Source organism: Podarcis cretensis (assembly GCF_951804945.1).
Source record: "Podarcis cretensis genome assembly, chromosome: 3".
Lineage (NCBI taxonomy): Eukaryota > Metazoa > Chordata > Lepidosauria > Squamata > Lacertidae > Podarcis > Podarcis cretensis.
This window is the reverse complement of record NC_137172.1, coordinates 60,651,019-60,677,146: the sequence shown is the minus strand read 5'-3', so window position 1 is coordinate 60,677,146 and position 26,128 is coordinate 60,651,019. Positions and strand designations below refer to the sequence as shown.

The 26,128-nt window shown below is 42.9% G+C and overlaps 1 protein-coding gene across 1 annotated transcript in view; it reads right to left on the bottom strand.

Annotated features, from left to right (window-relative positions):
• The window catches only part of EPM2A (EPM2A glucan phosphatase, laforin), a 33,388-nt gene extending 8,389 nt beyond the window's left edge, over positions 1 to 24,999 (bottom strand). Inside the window, exons 1-2 of the mRNA XM_079970889.1 lie at positions 23,252 to 24,999; positions 11,390 to 11,564 (exon numbers count right to left, since the gene is read on the bottom strand). Coding sequence (XP_079827015.1) covers positions 11,390 to 11,564; positions 23,252 to 23,516 — 440 coding nt within the window. The 5' untranslated portion in view covers positions 23,517 to 24,999. The remainder of the gene's footprint in view (positions 1 to 11,389; positions 11,565 to 23,251) is intronic.
• Positions 25,000 to 26,128: the final 1,129 nt, after the last annotated feature.

Sequence of the window (26,128 nt, the reverse complement as noted above, 5' to 3'; positions counted from 1 at the left end):
TAGATTCGTCCAAAATCAGGCTGTTCTGGCTCCCCCTCCCAGTGTGGTGTAGTGGTTAAGAGCGGTAATCTCGTAATCTGGGGAACCATGTTCGCGTCTCTGCACCTCCACATGCAGCTGCTGGGTGACCTTGGGCCAGTCACACTTCTTTGAAGTCTCTCAGCCCCACTCACCTCACAGAGTATTTGTTGTGGGGGAGGAAGGGAAAGGAGAATGTTAGCCGCTTTGAGACTCCTTTGGGTAGTGATAAGGCGGGATATCAAATCCAAACTCTTCTTCTTCTTCTTCTTGTTTCAGCAACCCTGTGAAGTAGGTTAGGCTGAGAGAGAATGACTGCCCCATGGTCATCTAGAGAGCTTCATGGCTGAGTGGGGATTTGATCCCTGGTCTCCCACATCCTAGTCCAACACTCTAACCACTACAGTATGATCTCTATAATGTACAAAATGCTACACAAATGGTATGTGGGGGGGGTCTAACTGACCTCAGAGTGTTTTAATCACAAAAAGTGTTTTCAAAACTTCTTTGATTGAAAGTTGGCATTAAGTCTGGCAACCTTGTGAAGTGAGGGTGCAGGCTACTTACAAACATTTGTAGATTTGACTGGGGTCTCAGTGACCTCCCCCACCAAAAGCTGAATTAGTAGGTTTTGTACAAATTAATGGGTGGGGAGGTTCACAAGGAACGTTCTAATTTTGGAAAAAAATGTTTAAACAATTCAGGTTTGTAAAGGCATTTTATAAACCTGTGGGGTACCATGTGTTCATTTTTTCCCTCAGTACTGTTGAGGAATGTGGTAGAGTTGACCTCAAATGCCATAATAGTAAAAACATTGGTGTATGTGCGCCTCATGGCAATTTTTACCTCAGCACGGCTGAGACCTACCTGGAACATGGAGTTGTGAAAGAGTGACACAAATGTTTATTTTTTCAGTGCTGTTGGGGTGTATTTGACCACACTTGTTGATGGAAGATTAAATTGTATATTTTAACCAGAGGGCCATGGAAAACCAACATTCATATGATGTATAATCCTTCTTCATTATTTTCTTGTTTCTAGAAGTGTAGGTCCCAAATCAAGCAGAATAAAGGCATTTTCACCCTCGTGGCATCTGTTCCTGTTCCCTGAGCCTCATGTGAAATCCAAAAGCTGACGTGGGAACAAGCTTCATGCACCAGACATTTAAAATTAAGTTCAGATCCTATCTATAGTCCATTTGGTCATCTCAAGTCTACAGTGTCACAATGGCTCCCAAGAACTTGGCTTTCTCTTATGTGTTCTTGAGAAGCTGTTTGAGTAGCAACTATCATTTTCTATAGTCGACAAAGTAACAGGGCAATGCAAAGCTTATCCTTGAGTTAGAATCAGAACACTAAGGAGCAGTATATCCATTATAGAGACGAGGAAAAGAAAAACAAACTGTGAATGACTCACACTTCTAATTTCCCTCCTTGCGGTATAACATGAGCAGTGGGACTTAGGGATTTATCCTCTGATAAGATTCACAAGCCCCAAATAACTACTGGAGCTTAGAGCTCTCACAGTGAATGAGATCTTCAAGTCCCACTTTCCATATAATAGGGGACGTGAGAAAGTGAGCGGGGCAAAGAAGCACAAATACTTGGTGTTCTTTTCCACCTCTGTATAATACAGAAGTCAGTTCTGTCAAATGTGGACAGGACAAGAGGCCTACAAAAACGAGTTATGCATATCAGAGCAAGTCAGGCCAACAGAGGGTAAAGGATGGTAAAACTGTCTGGACCTGAAGTGCAGCTGAGAATATTATCTACCCACTGTGACTCATGCCTCCTCTTATATTGATTGAAAATGGTCAAAGAAGCCTGCCCCAAAGCCAGTGATACCCCTAGGAGATAGAAGGGTAAGTAGCCATTTGATCCTGAGTGCCCATGAAGACTATTTTACAAGGTGATGCAAAGAGGTGGGGGGAACGTTCTTTCATATGTGGTGGCCTTGTAAAAGGGTAAAAGAGTATTGAGAAATGATCCATAATGAATTGGAAAAAAGTACTTGAAAGTACTTCCCCCACAAAACCAGAATCCTTTCTGTTGGGGATAATTCAGACTGAAATTCCCAGGTGTCAAAAAAAAGTTATTTATGTATGCTACTACTGCGGCCCGTGCTTTGTTAGCCCAAAAACTGAAAATGAGCGAGGTCCCAACAAAAGAAGAATGGCAACTTAAGTTGACAGAATACAGTGGTACCTCGGGTTAAGAATTTACCGTAATTTGTTCTGGAGGTCCGTTCTTAACCTGAAACTGTTCTTAACCTGAGGTACCACTTTAGCTAATGGGGCCTCCTGCTGCCGCTGTGCGTTTTGTTCTCATCCTGAAGCAAAGTTCTTAACCCAAGGTACTACTTCCGGGTTAGCGGAGTCTGTAACCTGAAGTGTCTGTAATCTGAAGCGTCTGTAGCCCGAGGTACCACTATATGCACAACTCACAGACTTAACATATAGAATAAGAGAACAAGAAGAGCATACGTTTAAAGAAGATTGGAAAACGTTTACTGAATACATGGGAAATAATTGTGTACAGCTGAAAACTCTAGCAGCATTGATAAATTCAACAGTGTAAATGAATTTTGATGGATGCAACAATGGAATGGTATAGTTTTTGTAAAATATGCAGGGATTTATGATATGTAAAATGAACCATGGAAAGAGAAGGGAAGTCATTGATATCTTAAGAATGTAACATGAGTATGTTAAATTGTAAAACAGAAAACTTAATAAAATTATATACAAAAAAAAAATATCTTACAAGGATTTCCACTGACCTGGCATTCTCATGTAAGGACTTGACAGCAAATTCTTCAGCATGAATCTAGACTCATTTTTTCTAGATTTTTCTCTAATCTTGGGTTTTTGTATATGTTGTGTGGGGAGGTTGATAAAAAACGAGTATGGAGGAGGATATCTCTTCCCCTCAAGAGTAAGGAATAGGCCAGGTTCTGGAAGTTTGTGGCAATTTGAAAATTGAGCCAAAAAGAGCAGAGGAAACATGGGATCCTGGGAAGTCACTTTTACAGAGTGTTCCTTCTGTCAGAATATTTTAATTAGTTTAAAGATGCCAAAGCACCAAATGCTTGGATGACTCCCTTCCCACCTTTGTAGATTCTTAATTAAATTTGACAATTCACTCTAGATATAGCTGAAGCCACACATTCTTTTCATTTAATCAATACACACGTGAATCATCTTCTCACCCACAGAGATGTTGTGAGCCTAGAGCTATAAAAGATCTTTGCTGTTTTGACACTATTCTGCACTGCACACCGCCACTCTGAAGCACTAAAAAATCAGCAGCCTCATAAAACTTGCTTCTAGTCTCATGAGCAACCCATCCCTGTCCAGAAGCCTTGTAAAAAGCAGCCCCATGTAAGCAGACTTTAAGTGATGCATTTAACTTGCTTGCATCTATAATGAGGCACTATGTGGCCATCACCTATGGTTAAAAGCTAAACGCTTGCCAGAATTAAGCTACTTTGCAGAAGGAATTGGTAATAAAGTCACTCACCAGCCATTAAAGTTGTTTATACTGCTGATTTTGATTAGATGAAAGCCAATGCATTCTTTTCAAAAGCACAGCAATGAAGTCCTACTTAAACTCTGCTAAGTTGTCAAGAGAAACAGTTCACTCTACTTGACCAGTCATGTGCTGGCTCAATCTCTTTGAAAGCCGCTCCACACTCTACATGGCAGATGTTCTTCCAGAGGTCTGGCACATGTCCAAAGGTGAACTTTACCAGTCTGATCATATGCAGCATCAGGTATGCCTGAGTCCATTGATTTGAATGGGCACACTAATACTGCATAGGATTTGGCTATGTTACATTTGAACATAGCTTATTAATGCACAATGGACGCATCAAGGAGCAGTGACTAATTTTGGATTCCTGATCCATGCACTCTTTTTTAGATTCTCATTTTCCTTTCCGAGCTTCTGCTGCTCACTGGTACATAGTGCTCTGCCCCTTGCAGCGTTGAGCTCTCTGAAGGGAAAGAAGAGTGGTCCGGCACATTTGTTCAAAGGCGAAATTGAAAGAGGTGAGATAAAATCAGGTCCAAATTCCAAAGGGCAATCCAGGCAGGTCAGAGGGAGAAGTGGGCAGCAGTGGGGCAAGGAGCAAAGAGAAACTTGAAGGATTTGGGAGCGAGCAGGAAAAGGCAAGGTCAAAGTGATCAAGTCTGCATTTGATAAAAGCACACTTCATTTTATATGGTATGGGATAGGAAAAGATAGTGACTAATCATAGAGAAGAGGAGTAAACCAAGATAAAGAAATGGTAAGGCCAGGCCTTAGATCCCAGCAAACTTATGGATTTCAACAAGAGATGCAACCATTCTGGTGGCTGGAAGGCACATGATTCACTATTCACCAATCAGCATATTATTCAAAATGGAAAGTCTCCATTTGCCTATCACCTGTTCTTAATTTATTTGTATACAAGCTTTTTATTGAAAAGAAAATCTAGCTTTTACCTTTGTGTATGGTGCCATTTAGCTTCATAGTTCTGTGCCACTACATCACAAGCGTTTTGTGCACAATTATAGTAGCTCATTAGCTATAAAGACAGCTAAGACTAAGATACCTATTTTGTTTTTTCTGTTACTCTTTGGAATTACCCACGCCTTGCGGGATATCTTCAGCAGAAGAAAATACTAAGGAGTAAACCCTATACAAATCCAGAATGGAGTCCCTAAGACAGTTGGATGGTGCCTCGCATGCCTTCTTCTGGCAACTCCTACAGCCAAGCTGATGCCAATTGTATTGCTCTGCTTTCCTTTGGACCACACCAACAGGGCCGAGGGGAGAGTGCTGTCATCTGGGCAGCCCAGGACAGACATACTTGCTTGCGCCCTGGAGAGCTCACTTTGGTAAAACAACTTGGGAAGCTCATTTTTCATCTAAATGGTATAATTAGGAGGAACAGAATTTTGTATTTATAATTTCTTTCTTATTTGCTACCGAAGCTGTACATTTTAAGACAATTCTACTCCAGGGCTTTTATATGGCAGAAATGAAATAGACTACAATACATTTTCTATGCTCATTTCCCTCTTTTTTCATTATTTGTGGCACACTGGTGAAAAGTAATTAAGCACTGGCAAATTTTCTTCTTAGATGTTATTTAGTCTACTTATCTGAGATCCTCACAAGGGAACAGACTTGGCAACTAAAAGGAGGCAGGCACCTTTTTATCACTGTTTAACACCACATTATATAGTGATATACAACATGTTTGAAACCATGGAATAATAAGTGTTATGTCACCTGCTTATGAAACTATTCATGCTGAATTTAAGAGTCTGGTTTTCTGACCTACAAGGTGAATAGTGCATTATATTTGCTACAACAGGCAGAAAAATTATTAAGCTGTTCGCCAAGACCCTTAGCAATTGCCAGGTAGCCCGTGGAATAGAGTTTAGAAAATCCCAGGAGGAGCAGCATGAGTGATAATGGGTAGTTAGTTAATTGGTCCATTCATTATAATAAAAGGACAATTCACTGATGGAATCCTGTCATTGTTCATTCAGGGATGGGGAACTTGTGGTCCTCCAGTTGTTGTTGGGCTCCAATTTCATCAGCCACAGCCAGCATGGCAAATGGTCAGGGATGATGGGAGATGTGGTCTAAAAACACCTGGAGGGCCACAGGTTCCTTATTCCTTATATACACTAAAGTGCAACCCTATACCCACTTACCTAGAAGTAAGCCTCGCTGAGCTCAATGAGACTTCTGATATGTAGAAGATTGTGCTGCATAAGTCAGCTTGCTTCAGTTACAGAAAGGGGGGGGGGGAATCCCCAACATCAAGAACTGATTTGCAGAGTAGTTTAAACCTCTTGGGTTTGCCAATTGGAAGGTCAGCGGTTCGAATCCCCGTGATGGGGTGAGCTCCTGTTGCTCATTCCCAGCTCCTGCCACCCTAGCAGTTTGAAAGCACGCCCCCCCCCAAAAAAAGTGCAAGTAGATAAATAGGTATCACTCTGTCGGGAATGTAAACAGTGTTTCCGTGCACTGCTCTGGTTTCGGTGTTCCGTTGCACCAGAAGCAGCTTAGTCCTGCTGGCCACATAACCTGGAAAAACTGTCTGCAGACAAACGCCAGCTCCCTCGGCCTATAAAGCGAGATGAGCGCCACAACCCCAGAGTCATCTGCAACTGGACATAACTGTCAGGGGTCCCTTTACCTTTACCTTTTTATACATTATGTAGCAAGTTACCAGTAAAAATAAGCAATATTTTCCTAGCATCATGAAAACCTGGAGTGCTAATAGTCTCCCCCACAATACCTTTATTCCAATCTTTCCACCTCAGTTGTCTGAACAAAGAGTAATTACTTTCTCTTTTTAAAGGAAGGGGTTAATTTCACTCTCAAAATGATGAAACCCATTTTATCAACATGACCTCTTCCCTTGGATTTAATTTTAATGGAAAAAATGCATGTTCTGTCCAATTCCTTTACTCTTTTGTATCTATCAGGTATTTATAATCTTGGTAAAAAGTTGTGGGGAGTGGGAGGGAGAATATGGAATGAGACACATCGTTCTGATTTTCAAGTCTTCAGTGTTGCTTAGCCAGTAAAGAGGAAATGAAATCCATATTTCAAACAGGTTGGCAAACTGACAGAGCTCAATTTTTTTTATCGTGGTTCACAGAGATTTGAACAACATTTTTAACTGTTATAGGAGCTGTACATCTAGCCCCCTGAGTATCACAATAAAATCTCCCGCTGCATAGCATTAAAGTGGGGAAATGGGAGATTTTTCAAATGAGCCTCTTAAGTACTCTCTCTACAAGCACAGCCACAATTCAACTGTTTGGAATTTTGTTTTCTGCAGAAACAAAAGGTCTCTTGGGGGAAAAACTGCAGTGATTCAGTAATGTTTGTTTACTTTTTAAAATAAGAAATGTTATAAAAACTAAGCTATAGGTGAGGAATATGCAAGTTTTCTTCTGATAAACCATATATAGGCTTCTGAGCTAAAATATGAAAGTTGTAGATAAGCCTGAAACAATATACAGTCCAAAGACACAATAAGGTTGCATCGGTAGGATTCTGGAATCCATGAGGATTTGAACTTATGTTCTCTTATGATATATGAGGAGGCAGAGGGAAAGAGTCCCTGTGCTCTCACTGGGCCTGTGGGGTGCTAAAGTATTGTCCAGAGCAGAGAGGAAGGAGAAAGTACATTTATTTACTTACTTCAGAATAAATACACTCAAGGAATACTCAAGTGGTATACAGGCACTACAGGCATATACCTCTGGATTCACACATAGCTGCAGCAATCTCAGGGCCAGCTAGGGAGGGGGAAGAAATTCAGATTGCACTGAAAGGTGAACCCACCTAATTCACATGTTCTGAAACACAGCCATCCTTCAAAAATTCAATGACTTTTGCAACGCAATTTTCCAGCTAAGTGATGTGTACAAAAACACATATATTGGGGTGAGTGTGCATTAAAATTCACATGTCTGAGAAAACAACATACAAAAATGTGTATATTAGGGGACACAGCTAACCTAGAAGCTCAGCTTGCTGGGGTGCCAGAAGAAGTCCAAAGTGTGGATAAGTGATGATAAGCTTGGCCTATGAAGTTTTGTAGCCAGTAACCAAGATTAAAAGGCTTTCTCTATTCTAGAGGCTATCAGCAGAAACAAAAGAATAAAGCTTGAGCAACAGTCACTGTAACTGGAAGACTGTTGGGAAGAGAAAGTGTAACGCGAGAAGCATGATTGGCTGCCTACCCTGGCTTGGAGAAGTGTCTGCAGACTGGATTCATGGGTGAGGGGAAATGAACTGTAATAGGTCTGTTTGCCTTAAACAAACCCCAGACAATATTTAATGAGTGGAATCAGTGAAGATTGGGAAGCATGTCTGACTTTATCTGAGATCCTGTGCAGTAGAAGCAATAGGGATGATGAAGGGGAGCATTTGTTACCCATAGCGAGACATCTAGATGAAACAAAAATACTATAACAAGCCAAGCTTTCAAGCCTTGGAACCATGATGGGTTCAGAGAGATGGAGGACAATTTGTATTTCATACAGTGTTTTAGATACAGACATATATAGAGAGAGGGGGGGCATATATGTGTGCGTGTGTGTGTGTGTGTGTGTGTGTGTGTGTGTGTGTGTGTTGCTGTATACACTTGTTTGTGAGTATAGTGCTTAGCTCAGTTTCCATAGGATCAGGCTGCCAATTGGAGTATTTTTAAGACAACAGCTTACACAGTAATAACAACAGAAAACTTAGGGTGACATTACTTGACATTGCTTTGCTCTTTTTTTTCTTTTTTTGCTGCTCAGTTACTTACGTGGGATATTTAAATGATAAATGATGCACTAAATATATTTAACTTTCCTGAGCTATTTGAGTTCCAATGCTGTTTGGTCTGAAATCAATGGCAGAATTCCCACTGACTTCAAAAGGGACAGGTTAAACCCATTAGCATGCATTAAAAGCAACTCAAGTCTTGTTTCCCTGTTTTAAATGAGAGCCTGTATCTAGACTCTCTTTAAAACTTACAATACAATCAATGACTTTGGCTCTGTAGCTCATTATTTTTTAGCCTTGTTACTGATGCAGTTGCTATTGAACTTCTAGGGAAAGAGAAGGGGAATTGGGCCTCAGAATTTAGTTCCAAAGGTAGAAATCCCAATAGATGCCATAGCTCTGTTCTTAATTAATTATTTAACCACAAGGCATCTTTTCAGCTTTCTACTCAAATGGCACAGCTCACTGAATTCCAGTTAAAAGTCGTCACTTTCTCCACCATAGTTCATGCTATAATTTAGCAATAAAAAATCACTCCAGGGTGACACTTAGCACACAGGTTATTTTTCTTTAAACAGCTGAATGGATTTCTTGCTTCTCTTTCATACTTAGTTCTCATGTACATACATACATATAAATATATATTTATATTCCAGACAAAGCATTTTTCTTTTCAGGAGTATTTTAATAATTCACTGTTGACTTTACCTTTATTAACAATGATTAGAAGTTTTAATGGCCTTTATGAAACAATTAATTTTGTTACAGCAAGGCAAAGAGTCAAAGCTAACATAGCCACTACCACAATACTTGCTGCAATTGTTCTTATTAAAATACTTATCGAAATTTTTTTTACAAATCCAATGCATTTTGAGTATAAGACTTTTCCATTTAGGGTAAGTAATAAAGCAATCTTGAAAACTACTTATACCTGACTTCAAGGTGGCATTTCGAGTTAAGCTCATTATCCATTCCCAAATGTTATATTTGAGGCACTGCAGTACCACACTGCACATATTCATGCCTAAATGGTTGGCAGCTAGGCCTGCATGTTGGTCTATGTGCTGACAAGGCAACAAGCATTAGAGGGATGTTGCCATCAGTTCTTGGGACCTGACTACATTTGTAGTGTGGTGGGGATCTGGAAGATCAGACATTATCCAAAGCTTGAATCTGAGTTGCAAACTACAAGCTACCATACTGACCAGTTTATTTTCAATTATTACAGCAATATTACAATTACACTACACTTGATCCAGCAAGGGAAAACTATGTGCTGAAGAAAGGTTACATGCACATAGCCAGCATGGATGTGTATCTGCACGGTTATACTCAGCCGGTCACTTTCAACGCTATTATTTTTTAAATGTATGACTGGAGCTGGATCAAGGCTGTAGGCTTGGGTAAGGAGTAAGAAGAGATGGGCGGAGGAAGGGGTGCAGTGGGGGCGGGCTGCCCTGGGTGTTACCACTGGAGGGGTGACAAAATGCCGGGCGGCACTCACCTTGGGGCCTGCAGCGCACCCGCTTCACATGTCTCTCTTGTGAGTGACGCGGTGGCTTGGGTGCCTACAGGCTCCGCGCTGCCCCAAACGGTCTGCCCCCCCCCAGCTGTAGGGCAGCTGAGTGGGAGGAGGCAGGCAGACCCCTTGGAGGCCCCACGGAGCATCCTGCCCCAGCTCGCCCCACCCCCCCAGGTGGGTGGCCCCACCCCTGGGCGCAGGGCACGTGCGGCACCCAATCGGCTTGCTCCGCCACTGTATGAACCCCAACTTTTAAAGAGCATATTTGAAAAAAATCTAGATCACTTCAAAAAGTCACAGTGTAATACATCTCAGTTTGAATGTTCTGCCTTTCCAAGGCTGGTTCCTTTGGGGCAAATGGCAACTTTCCCCTTACATATCACATCTTCAAATGCACATACACCCAGTGGTTTTCCTTTCACATATGAGGTTTCTTTTTAAGATTAGTTATTTATAATTACATTTATACCCCACCTTTCGTCCAAGGAGTTCAAGAATAGGGGAAGCATTCTTAAAGAGCCAACCTTGGCATCTGGTGCTCTCACATAGCTCTATCCCATTTGCTTCATGTTGGCCAGCCCCAGCCTTACAAAGGAAGCCAGCTGCACTTACAGTATGGCAGTTCTGTGGCTTTGTTTAAAAGAACCAAACTTGCTTATCTCCAAGTGTCAGGCACCTGGCACTGTACCTGTCTACCAGTCTTACACCTACTGCTGCCCAGCTTCCTGACCCAGCATCTGGCTTCATTCTCAGCTGCCAGCGTCTGGCTCTGCTCATCGCAGTTTGACTGTGAATTCCTTATCTCATCTCTTTGTTTTCCATGTTTATTCTCTTCACCATTCAACACCTGGCATCTGTTATTACCGCTATTAGTCAAGATGTTGAAATTGGAGATTAGCTACCTATCTGCAGATGTTGTAGAATGCTATTGAGAATCTTGTTTACTGGACAATAACTATTTTAGTTCTAGAGGGCAGACAGGACAATGCTTTGCTACTTCAAATAAAGACGACAGCAGCTGGTGTTAAAAATAAGCATCCCGTGTCATAATCAGATTGTCATTTGACACAATGGGTCAGATGTTTCTAAAATTATGTAAGTTAAGTTGACTGGCAATTTTTCGCATTAGCTGATTCCAATAATTGATCTTCCAAGTGGTATCAGTAAAGGAGACCACCACTTATCAAGTGCCCTATAAAAGCATGCAAAAGCAGACTTCTGATCATCCAGGGCAGCTAGAAATTCACCTTCAGGGTGGGGGAACAAATGTGTAAATGTGAGTTTCTAGTCAGCACAACTGCAAGCAAAACTTTTGAAAATGTGGCTGGGGTATCTGAGCACCCACATGTTTGCATATGATCATCCATCAGCAAATAATATGAAATATTTTGTTTTCCCAGCTAAGTCTTCAATTTTAATCATACTTATTAGGACATAAATCATACTGAACGCAGCATGACTTGCTTCTGAGTAGACATGCTTAGGATCATGAAGTAAATCACCATCTTCCCATGCTGTTTTTCATAACACCTAATCTCTTTTTTTTTTTTTTTTTTTTTGTTACCTGGAGTAGTGAATAGCTTGATGTCCAGCAATATTAAAATAGAAGTCAGTTGTATGTTTCATCTCATCAGTATGGCCAGAAACCTCAATCCAATGGCCTATTGGGAGGCAGTAAACTCCATCAACCAAATTGCTTGGGTTATAGACACTACATCGATCATGGTGGGGCCCGTTGCCTGAAATGAGAACACACACAATTTGTCAGTCAATATAGCTCAATGGTGTAAAAACAAAGAGCTCTGAATTCATGTGATTTTCATTCAGTCGGCAGGGTGGGTACACATTATAAACACACACAAACACACATATTATAGGTTGACCTGGACTTAATCATGCTTAGAGCAGACCTATTGAAACTTAAGTCCAATTGATTCCAGTTGCTCTGCCATAAGCATGACCAAGTCTGGATTCAACCCTATGTGTATCCTGTTGTGGGGAAAGCAAGACAGCCATCCATTGGAGTAAAAGTCATTTTCCTTCAGGAAATGGAAACACAAGGTGTCGTGTAAGTAAAACCTAAATTTAAAGGGGGAAATAACTCCTTTCATTAACTGTCACTAGAATTCCTTTTCTCACAAGCTAATGACCACATGTGCAAAATTTTACTATTCAGCGATGCCTTCAAAATGTGGTTTCATCTACAAGGTTTTCTAAAATTTTCACCTTTCTTATTATAAATCCATCATTCAAGGAAGCAGATGTAGTGAGAACTCCTGAGCAGACGACTGCCACATTATGTTTCTAAATGAAGTGACCTAGACACCAGCAACCACTTTGTGCTAATTCTGCACCAGAGATTTCAACACACATTGTTTATCTGTGGATTCCTTCCCTATTTCAGGCATTAAGAGTGCCATCTGCTGTGTAAAACATGGCATGTGCCACCATGAAATCTCTTGCCTGGATTTGTAAACCCTAACTCCACATTTGGAAAGCCAAACAAAGTTTTTTCTAGCTTTTGCAGACTATTTATGAAACATCTGGTTAATTCTTGTTTTAAAAGTAAGGTGTACTTTAGTGAAAGAGAATAGAACTACCAGAAAGGTAGATCAAAGAGACAGGAAGTAATATCAAATATGGATCAAATCCTGTATAAATCACCATTAGCCCAAATGGACTTGTTCCTGAGAACAGAGACTCCTCCACAGAATCACCACCAGGCCCCCAAAGTAAAGCAGTACTGGGGACTACTTCTTCTTCTTCGTCGTCTTCTTCTTCTTCTTCTTCTTCAATGCCCCCCCCCCCAAATTGCGGGATCAGTTTGGTCTTGAGCCAGAGAATAAAATCAAAGAGGCATCTAAAGGAGAAAATGTTGTGCAAATCTGGTAAATTGAAAATGGTCTTCCTTTTTCTTTTTTAAAGTACAAATGCACAGGAAAACACATACATACACACTTGCCCACAATCAATCTTAGGTTTCTAGAACTTATGGTGGGCAGGGAAGTACTAATTGACACAAACTGACAACTGCGCAAAGTGTGAATACATCCCATCAAGCACTGCCCAATGATGTAGATGGGAAACATAAGGGTAGATTTCAGAGGCATAAAACTGGAAGTCCTCATGTGTGGATGAAGATGCACAAAAGACCATATGGAAACTGCTACCTACATATGCATTAACACCCCACTGTGGACACAATCAGATAATGGTGACAAGAGATGAAGTTCTAGACCTTATTGAGAAATTGAAAAAGGACAAACCATCAGGTCCAGATGGATTTAATCTAAGAGGGGGGAAATCCATATGAGATTGGGGGCGGGTTGTGGGGAGGAAAGGAATGGTATCCCCTGATAGATCTTTTCTCTTGTCCAGACCAGACCATTCTGGCAATAGGGGAATTGGAAATGCTAAGAGCAGGAGCAGCTACTGAATTCAGCTCATGCCTCTCCTCCTGTGAGAGACACAGATCATCTCTCCAGGCCTTTAATGAATACCAAAAGATATACTCATTCACAATCTGTTCCTTTGTTTCAGAACAAATGAAAAATAAACCTAACAGGCTCTTTTAAGTTCAGCTTTCTAGTCATTCTGAAATTACTTCAAGCCCAGATTTGGATGTACTTCCTTGGTGTTCCTCTGAATTAGCAGATTTAATTTATCAGTCCCCAATCCACACATACAATCAAAACAGGCTTTGGGGCCAATCTTGAAGGCTGAATTTCATGTAGAAATATCCGGACATAAAAGACTCTTGTACGTGGCAGAATATGCAGCTCACATCTGGCAAAACCATAGTAGGGCATCAAATGTATAATACCGTATTTTTCGCCCTATAGGACACATTTTTTCCCCTCCAAAAATGAAGGGGAAATGTATGTGTGTCCTATGAGGTGAATGCAGGCTTTCGCTGAAGCCTAGAGAGCGAGAGGGGTCAGTGCGCACCGACCCCTCTCGCTCTCCAGGCTTCAGGAGAGCCCCACCGCCAGCCCCACAAGCTCGGGGGACAGCGGGGAGGCGGAACGCCGCCATCCCGCTGTCTCCCAACGTCCTTTGGAGGCTGGCAGCGGGGAGTAGCCTGCTTCTCCCCCCGCCAGCCCCGCAAGCTCGGGGGACAGCGGGGAGGCACAGCGCACCATCCCGCTGTCTCCCGACGTCCTTTGGAGGCTGGTGGCGGGGAGAAGCCTGCCTCTCCCTGCCGCCAGCCCCGCAAGCTCAGGGGACAGCGGGGAGGCGCAACGCGCCCAGGCTTAGCTTCAGCCCTGGGAGCCCGGCGCTGGGCTCCCATGGCTTGCGGAGAGCTGCATGATCTGGGGGCTAGGGTCGGGGGAAGCTCGGGCTTCCCCCGTCCCAGCCCTGTGCCTGGGGGGGGGATTTTTTCCCCTTTATTCCCCCCCCCAAAAAAAAATTAGGTGTGTCCTATGGGCCGGTGCGTCCTATAGGATGAAAAATACAGTATATCCTCACATGCAGGGACAAGAAATATCACCGGATTTACCTATTTTTGCTCAAAAAGGAGTTAACATAGTATCACACCCTTCATGAGGAAGCTTTTTGGTGTTTTGAGGGAAGGACTGCGATTGGCTACTCAGTTTGTAACTTCAAGCAGTTACACATTGAAAAATAAATGTCTGAAATATACCACTTTAGAAATAATGGCTGTTTAAATCATCAACCTTTTTCAGTTTCCACATATCCCCTTCTCCTATACAGAGTTTAAAGGACAAAATTAATCAGTTTCCACCCACCTCCTCTTTCACTTGCTGAATAATAAATGAAAGAAACACAAAAATCACTTTGGAATAGGGATGTGGCCAAACAAAGAGCACATTAGTAAAGTCCAGATCGATTGACAAATACATTTTTCTCTCATTGCTATAGCTTTAGCTTTCCTATTTGGATAAATGTAGTTTTAAGAATTTCTTTTTTAAAGAAAGTGTTTTCTTAACATGAAATAAAACACAACATTGTACAGCACCATTGCAATATTTAATCCATTTCATTTACAAATCACACAAAAGCTCAGATCCTAGAAGTTAGCTCAAGGAGGTTCATGCACGGGAAGCTGCTGGTCCTTCCTTCCCACTGTAACCATCCTTGCCTGCTTTTTGCCCCTGTCCTACATTGTCCAGGAGCAGTTTTCCAGGGGACAGAACAGCAACTGCTGACATTTCCACTTACAAGAATTAGATAGCAGGGAATGGGAAAACCCTATGCTTGAGACCCTGGAATACTACTGCCAGTCAGAGTAAACAGTACTACGCTAGATGGACAAATAAAGCAGCTTCCTATGTCCTTCCTAATATTGATTGATTGATTGATTGTATTGATATAGCACCTTTTCCTCCAAGAAGCTCAAGGAGGTATACATGGTTCTTCCCTCCCCCATTTTACCTTCATAGCAACTCTGTAACGTAGGTTGTTAGGTCCAGAGACAGTGACTGGCCCAAGGGTTCCCAGTGAGCTTCATGGCTCAGTGGGGATTTGAATCCTGTTCTCCCAGGTCATAGTCCAACACTTTAACCATTGCATCATACTGGCTTTCCAGTACACACACAAACACTTCTACCACACTAGAGAAGGAGCGGTTGAGAAAGGACCTGTTGAAGCCTGTAGGCTGCTCTCAGACTCTTTTGCTCTTGTGCAAACACAATTGGCATGGGGAAGATGGTTTCTGTGCAAGGACACTTTGCTCGACGTGGTGCGCAAAGCCTAAAAGCTGGAGCTGTGTGCCTGCATTATGTCCGTTACTGGTGTGGCCTGGATATCCTATGTGGAAGGAGATTTTCATGTCTAAAGGCTAAGATTAAAAACAATGGAGCCCATCACTGACAAACATTAGGAAGCCAAATAATGGTTATTCTTGAAAGGATATATTTCTGTACCAAGGATTCCAAACTAAGTCCTTTTTTATTCCACTGTTGTTCAAAAACTCTCCCATGCAATTTGCTTGCACATCAACATGTCCAAGAACAAAGCAATCAGCAAACTCTGCCTTACAAATCAATCTTTGTGAACAGTCTTTCTTTCAAAGCCTGCAGGACTGCCCATATGGCTCCTGGCATGATGCGTAAGAAAGATGATCAAACTGGCATATCAAAAAGCCACTGGCTTTATTGCAAAGGAGATTAAAACAAAGATCTCTGAGCAATGAGCAGCTCATATGGGAGAGAAGAACAAACAAGAATATGAAAAGCAAGTAAGACATGATCAAAAGAAAGAAGTAATCCAGAGTAGCCCAAGATCAGTGATGGGAGGGAAAACATAAGCTCCAAAAGGGTGTGGGAAGAGGGAGGAGGTGCAAACATCAAAAGAGCTGAACTCAAGCACACAACATGCTGGGTAGCATCTTATGCATGGAAACCTGTAACACAAGCAGGCTAAGAGTCCTAGGGCAGTTCCAAGTGGTCCCAACGTTCTTGTAAGGCGTCCACTATCCACTTTCTTAATGGTTGCAAAGTAAAATAGGCATAGAGAGCAATGTTTCTGAAAGAAACACCCAGCTAGCCAACTAAGGAAAAACCATATCGAATGCACCATATTTCATGTGCTCTCCCAGGGGAATCTGAGTACAGAAAACAGATTTTCTCATGGTGTGATATGTTCACTAGATCTGAAATTGGTGCCCTTGTTACTGTTCCAGAGACTTGATCACCACACTGGGTCTGGCATGCCTGTTTGTAAGTTCTGTTTTCTGGATTGTGACTGCACCAGCCATGCCATGTGTGCATTCATCAGCACTGTCAGATACAGGACCAATAATTTCAGGGTGTGTCCTTCCCAAGTGAATCTACTGACACTGGAGCTCACATTGCATCTCTCAAACACTAAGGAGACATCTCTGTTACATGACATCAATGACTGTACTATACAGACTCCTCAGTATCAGGAGACCTCTGAGAAGCTTTCTCCAAACTTGACACCCCATTGCCTAGAAAAATCCAACAGCTGCAGAAAAGCATACTGGCCTTTTAAGTGCCAGAGGCAGCATTCAAAGAGCAGGACTTTCTTCTGGGATAGCTCAGTTACTAGAGAATGAAACTCTTAATCTCAGGGTTGAAGGTTTGAACCCTATACCGGGCAAAAGCTTCCTGCATTGCAAGAGGCTGGATTAGATTACCTTCATGGTCCCTTCCAACTCTACCATTCTATGACTCTATGCCCTTGTGTAACTAGCCCAGGCTACAAAACTCTGCCAGCTGCTCCAAGGCACCACTGAAACAACTTTATTTTCTGCCTCTGCTACACTGCCACAACTGTAACCCTGATCTTATTCAAGGTCTTGGCCTTGCTTTGCTTTACCTATCATGTTTCAGAACCCTGGCTCTACAGATCTCTACCTTACTTGGGTCATCACCACCTTCCCTTGGTGCTGAACATCACCACAGAACAGGACATTTCATTAAACTCCCCATCGTGATCTTGAGGTCAGTCAAGATCAGTGTTTATGTGAACTTATGACCCCCCCCCCATGTGTTTTACTTTCCCCTTGCTTACACTGAATTACATTTGCCATTTTAATGCCATTTTCACACATTCTGGACACATCTTTTGGAGCATTTCACAATCCTTTTTTTCCTACCACCCGCAGTGGTTTGGTGTCATAACTTGGCTACCTTACTGCTCATTCCAGATCATTTTTTGAACAAATTATTTGAGAGAAAGATGACAGAATTGTGTGGAAAAAATAAAAATGTTATTAATAACAGCAAAGAGCATTGTTGTTGTTGTTGTTGTTGTTATATTTCCCCAGAATAGCTCAAAGGTTGAAAGCTAGTCTGTCCTATATAATTGAAAGAGACTGCTGTTCAAATCCAGACAACTGGGTTGCAGCTCAGCAGTTGAATTTATTTGAATAAATTTGAATAAATTTGCAGCTCAGCAGTTAAATTTATCGGGGGGGGGCGGATAATAAGATGTTACAATATGTAAAACTGGATTAATGATTATAGAAGAAACACAGACAGGAAGATTGACACAGAACTCGTGGATGTGCAACATTAAATGGGGAGGTGAAAATTCAGCTTAGCTGTCTGACCAGATGCTTTTTTTAAAAAGTTTCATAAAGAGATTCAGATAAATCACTTCCAACTTTCTGTAGTCTTGCATTACACTGAAAAAGAAAATTCACTGAGGTCCAATTTTCACTTACTGTACTTCAAGGAATGATATTTACCTGTTAACATTATTAGGCTTCACCAATGAACAAAACAAGTCCCACGTTTCTAAACCCTTGAGATTGGAGTCTGTTATGGAAGCATCCCTGCTATTTCACATTTTGACTTAAATTCAGTATTAGATGGCTTGGAATGCAAGACTGAATTGGTATTGATTGTTACTGTATAGAGCTATGGACATGTTGAGCTTCCTTCATCTAAACAGAGATGGCTCAGACCACTTGGCGATGGGCCTGCTTGGTTTCCAAATAGCATTTCCCCTGTACGTTTCTAAAGCCTGGCTTAGCATATCGAAGATGCAAAGGTACATTACAAAATGTACATTACAAAAACTGTATACCTAGTCTCTGTTTTTCAGCAAATTATGTGGATAATAACATAAGGAAAGATATCGTGTCCCCCCCCCCTTTAGTTGTTTCAGCAGTAAACAATAGGAAAAAAACAATACTCACTTGCTATTCTGAATGTGTTAATTTTCGCTCATTGGACCAGTTAAAAAACCTGTCCCTTCGTTCAGGGAACTGAGGCATTGCTGTGTTAAGTATAGGCTTTATTCAAACACAAACACACACACACACACACACACACACACACACACACACACACATATGAATCTTGTAGGTGGCACGGAGACAGAGATAAGGCTGCAATCCTTTATATACTTACCTAGAAACACAATGGAACTTACTTCTGAGTATACATGCCTAGGATTATGCTATAAGTCTCTTTCACTGCTCTTATTTACAACCATCAAATGGACAATTGCAAAGCTAAAACTAAAGGCTTGATAAGCTGTAGCTAAGGAGCAGAGTACATGCTTTGCATGAAATAGACCCAGGTTCAATCTCCAGCATTTCTAAGCAGTGCTGTGAAAAACACTTGTCTAAGACCCTGCCAGACAGTTCAGACAATGCAGAGCTAGATAGACCAGTGGTTAGACTTCAGTCCCTGGCATAACACTCAGAGTTGGTATGAGGAGATAGACTGTGATGGTATATTTCATCCCCTGATTTTTGCCCCCACCTCAGAAAATATCCAATATGCCTCCACTGCCTTTACAGCCTATGCATGGGGGCACAAAACTGGAAGGAGAAAATCTTAGGCTAGAGTAGCTACCTGTCCCTATAAAAAATGGGATCGTCCTGGTTTTGGACAAAAGTGTATCCCCTGAAGTGTAGGTGGGTTCCCACAAGGCAAGGCAAGACATAGTGATAACAGCAAGAACCTTTATTGAACTACAGAACTGGTCAACAAGGGCAAAGCAACTGCTTATACACATTTCTGAAGGCCTGGGCCACTCCCACTCCCAACGTGATTGGCTGCCTAAACTTCCAAGCTGCGAATCATAAGTCAGAGTTTAAGGGCCAATGGCAGAGGCCCAAATCCTGAAATGTTCTGTGACTGGATATCAGGTACTGAATCAGAACACAGGGGCTTAGAATCCTTAGTCCAGGCTCAAGCTCAGGCAACACAGACCACTGACTACAGTGGTACCTCGGATTACAGACGCTTCAGGTTACAGACTCCACTAACCCAGAAATAGTACCTCAGGTTAAGAACTTTGCTTCAGGATGAGAACAGAAATCGTGCTCTGCGACAGCGGGAGGCTCCATTAGCTAAAGTGGTACCTCAGGTTAAGAACAGTTTCAGGTTAAGAACAGACCTCCAGAACGAATTAAGTTATTAACCTGAGGTACCACTGTACATAATATCCCCTTTCCCATTTGGACTTCAAACAGGATGCCTTTTCCTCCACATTTGAGCTCAGCCAGCCCCAAATGGCAGTTGCATCGCTGTTGGTGTGGCTGACGAGGAGCCCAGCCCCGCACAAGGGACAAAAGGTGAAAGGAGCAACCTCTTCTCCCTCCCTCCCTCTTGCTGGTGCTCCTCCTCTGCTGCCGCCTCCAAGTCTAGCATGGTGTGGGGCTGCCACTGCTCAGCCCCCTCTGCCACCCTGACCTAATCTCTCCTCCTCCCTCCTCCTCCGCACTCTAGTCTCTTCTGATACCAGCATGGGCAAGAGGCTGGAGCTTCATCTCAAGTCGCCTGTGGGAGCTGGCCATCTATCCCTGGCCCCTGCCTATCTATGCAAGTTGAGGGAAAGAGCAGGGCCAAAATGGTGAGGGAAGCCGGAGACCAAATGCGGGGAATCCCCCTCCACAATGTGGGGGAGGATTTGGTGCCATGAGAGTATGTGTGACCCTCCCACCCCCACCAGTCCTTTATTATGCATGACCTGTCTCATATTTTGCCCAACCAAAGGTGCCAACCCAATTTTAGACCATACCAGAAAACTAACCAATAGAAGATTGCTCTATTTTCAATGTTTTGATTTTACAACATGTTTGTGTTTACTTCTAGTCACTCACAAAGTATCCTTATACCTGAAAGCATTAAAAGATCTAATACTGTTTGCTCAACAAAAGGATTGAAATAAGCTGCGCTTTTTAAAAAATTAGGCACTCAATACCTAGCTGTACTTAATGTTCCTTCCCTTCTATTATTTTTTAGACAAGATTGAAATGCACAAAGGGAATAAAATTTAAATTTGTTGAGTTAAAAGTCGATTAAGCTCTCATAGTGCTGTCTTGTAGGAGAAATGAGGATTTTCGATTCTCAGGTCCAAGAGGGACATCTAGTGGGAGAAGAAAGTATTGATTTATAGACCATTCTAGCTTGAGGAACGAAAAGAGAGAGATAGCAAGAGAGCAAAAGATTGAGGAAGGGAATAAAAAAGACATGAAAGGGAACAAGAAATTACAACTGCCCTCCTCTAGAAATATAATTATTTCAGTAAAATCTTCTCTGGAGGTCACAGATTTGGAGAGTGTGTTATAGAATTCCTAGTTGTCATAATTAGATTTTACTAATACCACGAGGAAATGATCAGCTTCATTGTAGTAGCAAGTTAAAGATGCATTGTTTCTGAAACCTACTGTCATTTTGCAATGGAACAGGAAGATTTCCTTATGAAACTGAGCTACAACAATATATAGCAGCCTTCAGTACCCAGTCCATTCTTCCCTTCCAACTATCTACTTTAGCTTCTCCAGGTCTTCTCCCTATTTCCAAAACTGTCTGGCTTTTCTATGCAATTATAAGTAGAACAGAATAGATTTTTACCACCATTACACACACACACACACACACACACACACACACAATCCATAAGGAATGTACTCAAGTGCTTTAAAATAACACCTGGTTTTGAAATTTTAAAGCAATAAAGCACAATTCCAAAAAATAAATAAATACCAAGATAGTGTAATTATATACTACATGTCTTAGCTAAATATTAAGTGTACATGGTGCAACTTTCAATCACACACCTTACTACTCTCAAGGTGCAAATAAAAACACTGAACTGCAAAAGAATGCCTTTTATTTTCACCAGCCTGCTGCAACCTTGAAACAACGTGGCTTTCTTTATTTTCCTCTCCAGTGCCATAAACCATGGTTACTTCTTTAGCTGCAGCAGCTCATAAACATTTTTGTCTGGAAGCTGCACTATGTGAACTATACTCTCAACTTTCATTATTATTAAGCCCTGCATTTGGATGTGAAGCCATCTTGAACACTGTGAATGGGGCAATATAAATCTAATGTGACCTCTGTGGGTGTAGTAGTTTCTTTCCCACCCTCCCTATGCGCCTGCATAGCATTACTCTGCGAGTCATTCACCCCTTGAAAAGGACTTCTACACCTTTCTAGCAGTGTTTCAAAGTTACCAAAGAAGTATGACCTACTGGAACTGTTGGTCTTCACCAAAATACACATGCTCACAGGATATTTCAGTGATTGTTTTGGATGCAAATGCCTTTCCCCCCTAAATTCTGTCTAAAGGTATCCAACCACACCTCCTTCGCAATAGCCTACATTTCATTTTGAAGAGATTATGGCATATATTTGCAACAGTGGGGTGTACGGGTGTTAAGGGAGGGGTACCTCTGGTGTGGGGGCACTTTGTGCTCCTTCTGGAAGAGTTTGTACACCTTGCACTCAGTTCTCACCTGTGGCTCCTAGAAGCTGTCAACATGTGGACAGCGACCACACTCTGGAAAACAGCTTCTACTGGCTGGCTAACCCAGGTGAAGGTACCCGATGGGTCTCAAGTCAAACCCTGGCAAATTGAGCAAATGAAACCAATAGTGGGTTCAATGGTCAAGAAGGCAGTTTCTGCATGTGCTGTAGAGGGAGGTGAGGGGCAGGTGGGGCTCATCAACCTGGGAAGGTAGCTCATCTAGGAGAAGACTCTGATCCTAAACCTTGTATCTTCAGGAGAAGAAAAGGCTAAGGATTAAACCCTACACAAATCTGGAGCAGAGTCCCTAAGACGGCTGGACTGCAGACAAGCTGGTGCCAAACATTTTGCTCTGCTTTCCTTTGGGACCACATCAGCGAGGCCGAGAGGGGTCTTGTCGTCTGGGCAGCCCCAGGACCTTCCTACACACCAGCCAGGCTTGCGCCTCACAGGGAAGTCACTTTGGTGCTGTTAATGCAGCAGTTTGACTTCACCATCTCTCTAGACAGCCAGAGGCCAACCATAGACCTGTGTGTTCCTGTATTCATTCATGACCCTTGTTAATTCCCCGCGGTCATCACAAGCTAACCGCAACTACAGTTGTACCTCAGAAGTTGAACGGAACCCATTCTGGAAGTCTGTTCGACTTCCAAAGTTCGAAAACCAAGGCGCGGCTTCAAAGAACATTCACAAACTGGAACACTCACTTCCGGGTTTGCAGCGTTTGGGAGCCAAAATGTTCCAGCTCACAAGGCGTTTGACTTCCGAGGTACAACTGTACTTTGGAACCACAATGCATTCCCTGTCTCAACAGAACGGAGGGGGGTTTGCAAACCTAATAACTATCTCCACCCCTATTTATAATAATAATTGATAATAATAATAAGTCCCCCCTTTTGTAGCCAACACAGCACCATCCACGCGAAGAAATATATCTCAGCAGGCTGAGGGGAAGACTTTCTGCATTTGTGAGCTACTTAGACCTAAAAGATCCGCTCAAGGCAGACTGGTTTTTTTCTTTATTACATAACGGTGACACAGCTGTGCTGATGCAATAAGCGCGCGTCCCTCGCGCTGCCCACGACGCGGGCAAAAACAACCGCCCACCATCCTCGACGCGAGAACTGGCCGTCATGGCCACGCCCCCGTGGCACACGCATGCGCGCACGAACACGGAGAGGAAGAAGGCGGGGGCAGGGAGCTTGGCTTGCTTTGCGGCCGTTACCTTCCCAGACGGCGTCCCCCGTCTCGTGCCGCCTGAGGAATTTGTACCAGAAGGTGCACGCGGCCTCGTCCTCGCGCAGCGCCGCCTCCGCGAGCCACAGGACCGGCTCCTGAGCGGGCAAGGGAGCCAGCGGCCGCGCGGGCTTCATGGCCAGCGCCTGCTTGGGGTCCCACTGGCCCAGCTCGGGCCGGGAACCCGAGACGCACAGCGCCGTGCCGCCTTCGGCTAGCCGGGCGGGCACGACGACCCCGAAGCGGAACAGCATGGCAGGAGCCGGCGGCGGCGGAGCAGGCAAAGAGAGCGGTTGTCGGGCTCCCTCACGCCGCCGAGCGACTGCGACGTCACTTCGGCCTCCGTGAGGCGCTGCCCGTCCGCGCTCCGCTACCGAAAAGGGAATGCGAGCAGGCGGCGAAAGAGCGGACGGAGCAGGACACGTGACACTTCGGGAACCCGTTAGAAAGGCCTCTCGCGCCGCCTGTTAATTTTATTTTAAGGCCCCTGCACGGTCGCAAAGGACCAGCGGTTCTCGAAGAGAGCGAGGCTCGGCTTGCATTGTATTTGTTCCACGTTTCACTTCCACCCCACCTTTCCCTCCAAGGGCCTCAATGCGGCAGACATTGGTTCTCCCTCTCCCCACTACCCTCTGCCAGGTAGTTTAGCCTGACTGGCAGTGCTCGCTGCAACGTCACCCAGGGAGCTTCCTGGGCCAGCAGGGATTTGAACTCTGGTCTCCTAGGTCCGACGCTGCATCACACTGACTCTCCTATAGGGCTCAGGAAGAGAAGGCGAGCAAGTGGAGGGGCAGCTTTGTCGCTCTCCTGTAGGCTTGTGCGCAGGGAGAGGAAGGAAGGTCTGGTCACTTTGAGTGTCAAGCAACTGGTTCATTGAGCTCAGTGTTACTGATAGCATCTCCCCACTGTTGCAGACAGTAGCTGGTCCCTGGAGATGCCCAGGATCCAGCCAGTATGTGCTAAGCAAATACTCTAGTGCTGAAATGTGTCCTTCCCTGCACAGATCCAGGAGTTGCAACTCATTCCTTCCATCTTGTTCACACATGGTGGTGATCAGGGGTCCCTGGGTTGTGCCCATTAGGGTTGAGTCCGGTGTGCTTGGTTTTCCACAGCTGCAGCTTAAGAGGAAAGTGGGTGGGAGGGTTAGATGGGGATAGAGGCAGCATAGCGTGTCCCCTACTGCATATAGCTGCCTGCCAGGCCAAGTTGCTGAGCCCACATAGACTGTATACAAGAACACTACAAAATAACCTGGAGGGTGGGGAGAAAAGACAAAAATCCATTGGATTTCTACTTGGGACTGAACAACAGTGGAAACTGAATTGTTCATTACTCAGTACATCTCTTGAAGAATTCCAGAAAATTCATGGTTTGCTTCCTGAGAAAATCATTAATTGTACTTAGCAGCTTTGGAAAACTAACAATAAACCACAGCTATACTCTCAGTTTCAGACCCAAATTGGTTCAATAGGAACCTCGGGAGTTGTCTTATATAGTCATGCCATCAGTCCATTTAGCAGAGTATTGTCTCAGCTACGCTAGCTATACTGTCAGCAACCCTCCAGGATTTCAGAGGATACTCCCAGCCCATTGTGGAGATTGAGCCTAGGACCTTCCGCTTGCAGAGCAAATGCTCTACCCCCACCTCCATACCATGGCCTAGCACAAATAGCATGAGGATCATTAGCACAAAACAACATCCTAGATCAAGGGAAAGCATGCACTAAAGAGAGAAATGGCAAATACATTTTATTAAGATTATGACAGACATTGCAAAAAATGGCATTAACTGAAAACATTCAAAGGAGTGTGGGGTTGGTGAGAGAAAGGAATAGCTAGAAAATGTAAATAAAGGCAACCAATTGGAACAAAGTACTGGGGCAGACTTGTGTATTTAAAATAAGGTACAGTACAGGAGAAAAAGTCAAGTATTGAAAAACTACATGCCACTGTTTTGTTTAAAAACTGCATAGCAGTATGAAATACTGATATCCTAGATTTGCATTGAATTTCTGCACACACAAGAGTATACCAAACAGAATTATTTAGCATTAATGTTTTAATAGCTCTGGATTAAAGTTTTAAAAAACCCACAGTATCTAAATTTCAAAGTAAAAGTGCACAGTATTGAGAATGAAGTGTTCAAAAAGCTAAATGTGGAAAAATGAATCAATTTTCCTCACAGGTACAATTACTTTTAGAGCTAGAGAGTCTTCTAGTGTAAAAGGCCTCGTGTTACAATATTTGTCTCAAAGAGGCCGGGGCATATTTTTGCCTATCTCTATATTTAAACCCCCCCCCCCAAATAAAAAACCCCACAGTTAATACTTAAGTACACACTGGTGAGATATTTGATGGTTAAAGATTAGTGTATACGGAAGTATCTTGTAAAAGCTGTGGAATGGACATACTTGGTTGTTCCTGGGCTTACATCTCTGTTTTGGAGAATGGCAAGTTCCCACAGATTCTTGAAGAAATGTCTATACCTGGGTACTAGAGATTTATTGGTTGTAAGAGCAGTATACATGAATTTACATAGAATGTTCATAATAATGTCCCCTTCTCAAGTTTTAAAACAACTAAAATTAGAAGTGTTCTATTGATTGAAGAAAAATTATGCAGGATTAAAGGAAAATTCTCCAGACCCTTCAAAGAGAAAGGCAGCTTTGTGAGAAAAGTTAACTGATCCCAAGATGCATGCATTACCAAAAGCCATGTAGAGCAAGCATTTGTGTTCCTTAATGGTATCAATATATGGCACTAGAGAATGAGGCTGAGGTTTGTTTTTCAAAAAATGGGGCAACTTGTTATGAAAAAGGCAATTATTTCCCAGATTGGAGTCATATATGCTGAACATATGAACTCT